The following is a 7,215-nucleotide window of genomic DNA, read 5'->3' on the forward strand; positions in this document are numbered from 1 at the left end:
ATACTTTTTTTTTCCTTTTTTTGGTTAAAAAGTAAAAACCCAGTTGAACTCCAAGCAGGACAGGGAGTTTGCGCCTTTAGTCACTTGCAATGAACAATTTCAGCAACCTGCATATGTTAATGCAAAACAGTGTCAGGACAGAGGGGAAGTCTGTCAAAGTCTGCAGCATGAGTGGTGCCTGGGGAGGGCTGTGGGGGGCTGTGCCCTGTTTCCTGAAGCTCTGTACCGTGTTTCCCGGGCTCCCCGGGGCCCCCCTGCACACCGGTAGCTGTTGTTTGACGTGATACGTGTGACACTGGGGACTGCTGGCGGGCCTCTACACGGGGACTTCAGCCAGCACCTGACCTATGGATTTTCCTCTCCCCAAATCCTGCCCCTTTCCCCCTCCTTGACAGCCCCCCCAGAGAGCCGCTGCTTGGTTGTGCGCAGAGAGGTGGGCTTGGTGAGGCACCCCAAAAACGCCCCACCCAACCCCCGACACGAGTGGCATGAACTTGGAGCCGGGCGAGTGCGGGATGAACTCGGTGAGCTGTGGCAACGGGAAACTCCGCCAGTGGCTGATCGACCAGATAGACAGTGGCAAGTACCCAGGACTGGTGTGGGAGAACGATGAGAAGAGCATTTTCCGCATCCCCTGGAAGCATGCTGGCAAGCAGGACTACAACCGCGAGGAGGATGCCGCCCTCTTCAAGGTAGGGCTCAGCCCGGGGTCAGGGTTTTGGGCCACAGTTGGGTCAGGAGGGATGCCCAGAGGCTCTGTGGTGGCCCCTTGCCATCCCATTCTTGCCACCCACCTCTGCAGACTGGCTCTGCTGGGTAGCCCTGGCTGTGCCCTGATATCGTCCGTGTTTGTGGGATGGGACCGCCCATCCTTTCCCACTTCTAAGTGTGGAGCTAAATGCTTGTGGGACTGCAGTACATCTATTTCCACATTTATCTTGCATAATTTTCTCCCCATTCTTGTGCCTGCTAAACTGTTTTTCCTACCTCACCATGCTGCTTTTTTTTTCTGTTAGCCTAAACCTGTAAGGAGTAGATTCGTGCACATATAAGCACATACATATGTGCTGTTTCAAGCATTGTGGACTTGCACCTTGTTAATTTTTTTTTCTTTTTTTTTTTTCCTTGCTCTTTTGATTATCCGAAATGTTTCCAGGCCTGGGCTCTTTTTAAAGGGAAGTTCAGAGAGGGCATTGATAAACCAGATCCTCCTACCTGGAAGACAAGATTAAGGTGTGCTTTGAACAAGAGCAATGACTTTGAAGAACTGGTGGAGAGAAGCCAGCTGGACATCTCAGATCCCTATAAGGTGTACAGAATTGTGCCAGAAGGAGCTAAAAAAGGTAAAGCATCTAAAATTCCCCATGTAACAGAGTGTGAATATGTCTCATTGTACGCACACAAGGACTGAAGCATGCTTTTCTGGAATGGCCCTGCAGTCTTATTAAGTCTTTTAAGGAGCCAAAATGCAGGGCTCAAGTGCAGCTTGATCTGATGACTTAAGAGGCTGTGTCTGCGGGAGTGCCACTGGCATTTGAAAGGGAGCTCTTGCAGAAGATGCAGACATCGCTGAAGAAATTGCTCTTTTAGCTGGAGCCTCCCTGCCAGTTCTGCATAAAGAGAGACAAGGAAGTGGCTCAAGAGACAGGCAAAAAAAATAAAAATTGCTTGCTGGATCTAGGTTTTGAATACAGGGAAGAGCAGAAGTTTTTCTGAGCTGGGCAGTAGGTAACTGCTGTTAGGGGAAGAGCTGGGAGCTGGGAAGAGAGGGATGCCCAGCTTGCAGCCTCCTGGGTAATTCCTGCTCTCCAAGTAGCCCCTGGTGCCAGGCGGGGCTTGTGAGAGGCAAAGATTTGGCAGGGCCCAGGGCAGGGAAACATGATGCACTGAGTATGGCTGGGCAGTGCTCTTCAGTGGGGCACTGGGCAGCCCAGTGGGACAGACTGTGTCCAGGAGCTGCCTGCAAGAGAGCACTGGGAATCCTGTCCCAGATGGGTGCTGGAGGGCATTTTAGTCCTCTGCTTGTTAAAAGGCAGGTTGCAGTGATTCGTCTTCAGTGTGCCAGTTTCAGATTTCCTTAAGAAGTGGTTGACATAATTTTTTCATCCCTCTGGTGAACATAGGTGCAAAACAGATCAGCATGGAGGAGCAGCCATTAATGATGAACCATCCCTTTCCAATAACATCTCCTTACACTGCACTGCCATCTCAGGTACGACATTAGTTACATATTTTTCTTGGTGTTTCTACGTTGAGCAGCATCACTTCTGTGCTATGTGCTATGTCTTGTCTTTGCTGGCATGGCTCTCTAGTTCTCTTAGGGAAGAAACTTTAATATTTAAACTGCAAAATTGAGAAGGAACTTTTCTAATGTCATAGGAGGCCACAGGGCAGTTGATTTCCCTTGGTGTTGTTTATCCCTGAGTAACAGCTCTCTTTTGTTGAGTGATAGGTATTAGAGCACTGCCATTCTGTTGGTGCCAGCCCCCAATGAAGCCTTGCTCATCCAAGTAGACATTTACCAGCAATGCTTTGACTGCCTTTTGTTATTCCACCCTGCTTATTATTCACACCAGTGGTGAGAAGTTCATTTGAAAGCCTCACTGGTGATGGTGGCAAAGTGCTATTTGCATAGCCTGGGCAATGCTTAGAGCTCCGTGGGCTTTGGCAGAGAAAATTGAGGAGCTGAAATGTGAAAACTGGTGCAATGCACAGAATTATTTTTGACAGCTGCTGAGTATAAGGATATCTTGTTAAATCTAATAGGTACCGAACTACATGGTGCCCCATGAACGGAACTGGAGGGAGTTTGCCCCGGAGCAGCCACATCCCGACATCCCCTACCAGTGCCCCAGTGTCCCTTTTGCAGCTCGCAGCCACCACTGGCAAGGGCCCAGCTGTGAAAATGGTAAGACGCTCCTATTTAGGGTTGCTTGCTGAGGTTGGACACCTAGAAGAACTGCAGATTGCAGGTTTCTTATTTGTGACTTTGATTAGAGTTAACAGAAGTGGCCAGAAAGGAGTGCTGGGCTCCCTTCAAAGAGCCATGGGGCCCCTGGCAAGAGCCTTTGTCCTGGCTCTTGCTTTCACTGCCACCAGACTTGCAGTGTTTGGCCTACACAGTCCTCTGAGTTGATGCAAGTCAGCGTCCCAAAGTCCTCAGCTGTCTCAAAAGCCCTAAGCAATAAGAATGGAAACAATCTCCCCTCAAGCCCCCAGATGGGAACATGTGTTCTTTAGCTTTGCTTTCTGATTTTGGACCATCTGAGGCACAGATCAGTGAGGTTTTCCTTCCAGCCTTGTGGATTAGATTGGCATCATTCTCCTGAGAGGAAAGCTGAAATTATTACTTTATTTTAGTGCTGTGGCAATGGGACAATTTGTCATGGATTGAGCCTCTCTTGGGGCTGGTACAGCAGAAACTGAATAAAGGGACGTTCCCTTCCCCAAAGATCTCACAGTACCAGAGCCTAACACAATCATGGCCTTCCAAACTCTGCATCCTTAGGAAAAAGCCTGAATAGTGAAAACTGGCAATGCTACAGCCTACAGGGGATGAAACACAAGAGAAGGGGAACCATATGCCATAAACCCTTGCAGAATACCTCACCTGAGGATGCAGGCTTTTGCTTTGTGAGGAGAAGCAGCTGGTTCAGAAGGGCAGGAAAGGATGGGAAGCGAGGAAGGACTCTTTAGAGCAGATACCACATTTTCAGAGGACAGTTCTCTAGAGGTTTTGGTGCAGAGAAAAGTCTGGGTCTGCTGAAAAGTAAATGCTCAGTGCACTGCGACTTTTGCTGACAGTATATTGGACTTAGTAGACAGAATCCTTTGCCTTTAGTTGAGCTATTTGCTAATAAAACATCAAGGTATCAAGCTGAATGAACACTGCCCTGAAGTTATCCCCTGCAGTAGTTAGTTAAACATATGTTTGGTCGCTTTGCTGAATTTGGAGGCAGTTATCAGTGGCTGCTATTTGGTTTCTTGTTGGGCTCTAAGACTTCTCCAAGAGATGCGGGTGTTTTACATCCTCATTGCCCCAGCTCCTGATCCTGGTGGGTTCTGCCATTGGGAAAGGTAGCGTGTGGTTGTCTGCAGGTCACTTGGGTCATCCTCTAGAGACTTTCAATGACAATAAGAAGCAGCGGAAAACATGAATTGCTCGTGTTATAATCCACTTACTGAAAGGCATCTCTCGGAACAGTCTAATAGCAGTCCTGGTAACAAAACCCTAATAATCTCCTGCTGCACAATTTTCTTTACGTGTTTTTTAAACTGTGCTAATTCCAGCTTTATTGTTATGCTTGTCTTTAGTAAAATTCCATATACAAAATGGGTTGTTTTATGCAGGCGACTTTTAAGAGCACTGTGGTCTAGTTAAAAATGTAAGTTATTTCTGTATTAGAATAACATGTTAGGTAAGGGAAAAAGATTAGGGGGAATACTGAGATGCCAAGGGAGTATTTCATGCAGACCCAAATAAAAATTCAGTCCAAATAACATCTAGAGAGACTGCTGCAGTTGGCATACCTGGGAAAATTGGGAAATAAGACCTTTTTGAGAAGGTAGGGGGAATAGAGAGAATTCCTGGTGGAGCTCAGAAAAAAAACAACTCGCTTTTACATCGCTTTGATCTATGCCCCAGCTTCTCTTTTAGGATTTAGGCAGCTGTCACTGACTTTTGTTTGTGAAAACAGGTTGTCAGGTGACAGGAACCTTTTATGCTTGTGCCCCTCCTGAGTCCCAGACTCCTGGCATCCCGATTGAGCCAAGCATAAGGTCTGGTGAAGCCCTCGCCCTCTCAGGTAAGGTCCGTAACCCCCCGGGCTTTCTGAGGAGCTTGACAAGAGACTCCCACTTCTGACTTGCCCTGGCACCATCTCTCCTTTCTGATGAAAGAAAAAAAAAAAGAAGAAAAAAGCAAAAAAAAATCTCTTCAATGAATAAAATCAGTGTATGCTTAAGCCTCTATTTGCCAGGATATTGAAGCACTGGTAGCCCCAACTCCAAGGGATGAAGGTGGTTAAAGTTAATGGAAGTGCTTTGCTGGCTCATGGTGTTAGCACTGGGTTGCTTTGGTAAGCCACCAAATCAGGCCTTGCCAGGTGAATTTGAAAATCTTGGGAGAAGGGGTGTCAGTGACCTTTAGGTCAGTTTTTCATTTGGGAGGAGGCCCCCCGATAACTGGAGCTATCTAGGTACCTTGCTGGGCTCCTGCTGGTGCCATCTGGCTTTGCTCTGCTTCATTATTCCTGGTGAAAAAAGGCATTTGGGAAAGAAAAGGAAAGTTATTTCAGCCAGGTTTGCAGATGTCTGGATGCTGGGGGACTTTCTGAATAACTCTGGGAGAAAGTATGGGAATGTGCTTTTCTCAGAACTGTTGGATAAACCTGTAACGTAACGCTCGGTGGGTTTCTTGAGCGGGAGTGTTCTCCTGAATCAGGGTCTGTATGTGTACATGTATTTTTAAGTATACACACACACATATATATTATATACATATTCAATGCTGTGTGAGTTGTTAGGAATCAGGCAAGTAGACTGAATGGACATTTGAAAGTAAGGCTGAGGATTTTGGGCATAGCCCTTTTGGAGCTGGAGCCAGCAGTTGCTTCTCTTCAGGCAGCAGAGTGCAAGTTTGCGAGTCCCCTGTGCAGAAGTCTCTTTTATGCAAAATATGGGGAGAAACACAGCTACTTCCTGATTATATCTGAGGAAGTGTACTGAGTTGGTGGGTTTAATTGTGATGTGAACTTGGAAAATGTGAGAATAACAACTTCTCACGTACCAACTTTTCCTTTTAAACGGAAATGTGAAGTTTGTGGGATGTTAGTTCCCACCAAATTCCCACATCAGTAGCCCTTATAATAAAATGAGAAAGCATTAATGCTACCGTGCCCCCAAAGTTTTAGTATTTAAATTGTTTACGTGATTTTTTGCTAATATGAGCCTGTTTTCTGGGTGGTGGTTACCACCAGGCTCAAAAATCTCATACAAACATGTCTCTTGGGCTTAGTGCAAATCTAAAACATAAAACATTTGTACTAATATATTACAGTGATTTTTTTCTTTTTTTGTCTCCTTGTAGATTGTCGACTCCACATCTGCTTATATTACCGTGAAATACTGGTGAAGGAGGTGACAACTTCTAGTCCTGAAGGTTGTAGGATATCCCATGGCCACAGTTACGAGGTCAGCAGCCTGGAGCAAGTTATCTTCCCTTATCCAGAGGATAACGGCCAGAGGAAGAACATAGAAAAACTACTGAACCACCTGGAACGAGGAGTAATACTGTGGATGGCACCTGATGGCCTCTATGCTAAGAGACTTTGCCAAAGCAGGATCTACTGGGATGGGCCTTTGGCGCTCTGCAGTGACCGGCCCAACAAGCTGGAGCGGGACCAAACATGCAAGCTCTTTGATACTCAGCAGTTTTTGGCAGGTAATTCCCTTATGGCTTTGATATGATTTCTGGAGATGTCACCTGGTCACGCTCCACGTCAGCTTTATGGGAGCGCTCTTTTTGTGTTACCTTAATGAGTTACAAATTATCACTTCTAGGCAAGCACAGTCAAGGAGTAGTTGACCGCTGAATAATTCTGTCAAATTCTGCTCTCTGTGGACATTCAATGCCCCTGCACAAACCAACAGGAGTGAGCTGATGCTCAGCTGCTGACACCCCAAACCCCACGTATTTTAAGAAATGTAAGGAGGAACCTAACAAAATAGTCTTTCCACAAATTGAGTGACAGGAACATGGATCCTGACCTTGGATCTGCTAGTGTAAATCCTGGCTAGGTCTGCACTCGCACTGCTCTCAATCTGACCCAGAGTGAGCCTGAGATCTTGCTCAGAGTATACAAATATCAGCATGAATTTCAGTAGGAAGCCTTCTTTTCAGTCTGTGCCAGTGTTTAAAAAATATCTTGGAGCTGAAAAGGATTTCACAAGCTGTGGAGTTTCAGGATTTGCCTAAGCAAAGAGGTGCATTACCTCTCCAGAGCTCTGTGGGAAGGTCTCATTTTGCGCAGGGCAGTACAGAGAGGGCAAGGGCATGCTTAAGGATGGCGCCTTCTCCTTCCAGCCCATGGAGGAAGAGGGCAGAGCCTCAACCCTGTTTTCCAGCAGTTCTGAGCAGTTGGAGGGAAGAAGGCTGTCCACCTAGAGAAACTGGTGGAAGCCTGTCATTGTCCCAGAGGACAACCTGAGCAGCAG

The 7,215-nt window shown here is 46.6% G+C and overlaps 1 protein-coding gene across 1 annotated transcript in view; it reads left to right on the plus strand.

Moving 5' to 3' along the window:
• The first annotated feature begins 391 nt into the window (after nt 1-391).
• IRF4 (interferon regulatory factor 4) overlaps nt 392-7,215 on the plus strand; it is a 12,130-nt gene continuing 5,306 nt past the window's right edge. The window contains exons 1-6 of the mRNA XM_010181254.1: nt 392-692; nt 1,157-1,343; nt 2,124-2,212; nt 2,767-2,908; nt 4,698-4,805; nt 6,089-6,442. Coding sequence (XP_010179556.1) covers nt 489-692; nt 1,157-1,343; nt 2,124-2,212; nt 2,767-2,908; nt 4,698-4,805; nt 6,089-6,442 — 1,084 coding nt within the window. The 5' untranslated portion in view covers nt 392-488. The remainder of the gene's footprint in view (nt 693-1,156; nt 1,344-2,123; nt 2,213-2,766; nt 2,909-4,697; nt 4,806-6,088; nt 6,443-7,215) is intronic.

The sequence above is a fragment of the Mesitornis unicolor genome, unplaced genomic scaffold (assembly GCF_000695765.1).
Source record: "Mesitornis unicolor isolate BGI_N332 unplaced genomic scaffold, ASM69576v1 scaffold2463, whole genome shotgun sequence".
NCBI classification, from domain to species: Eukaryota; Metazoa; Chordata; class Aves; order Mesitornithiformes; family Mesitornithidae; genus Mesitornis; species Mesitornis unicolor.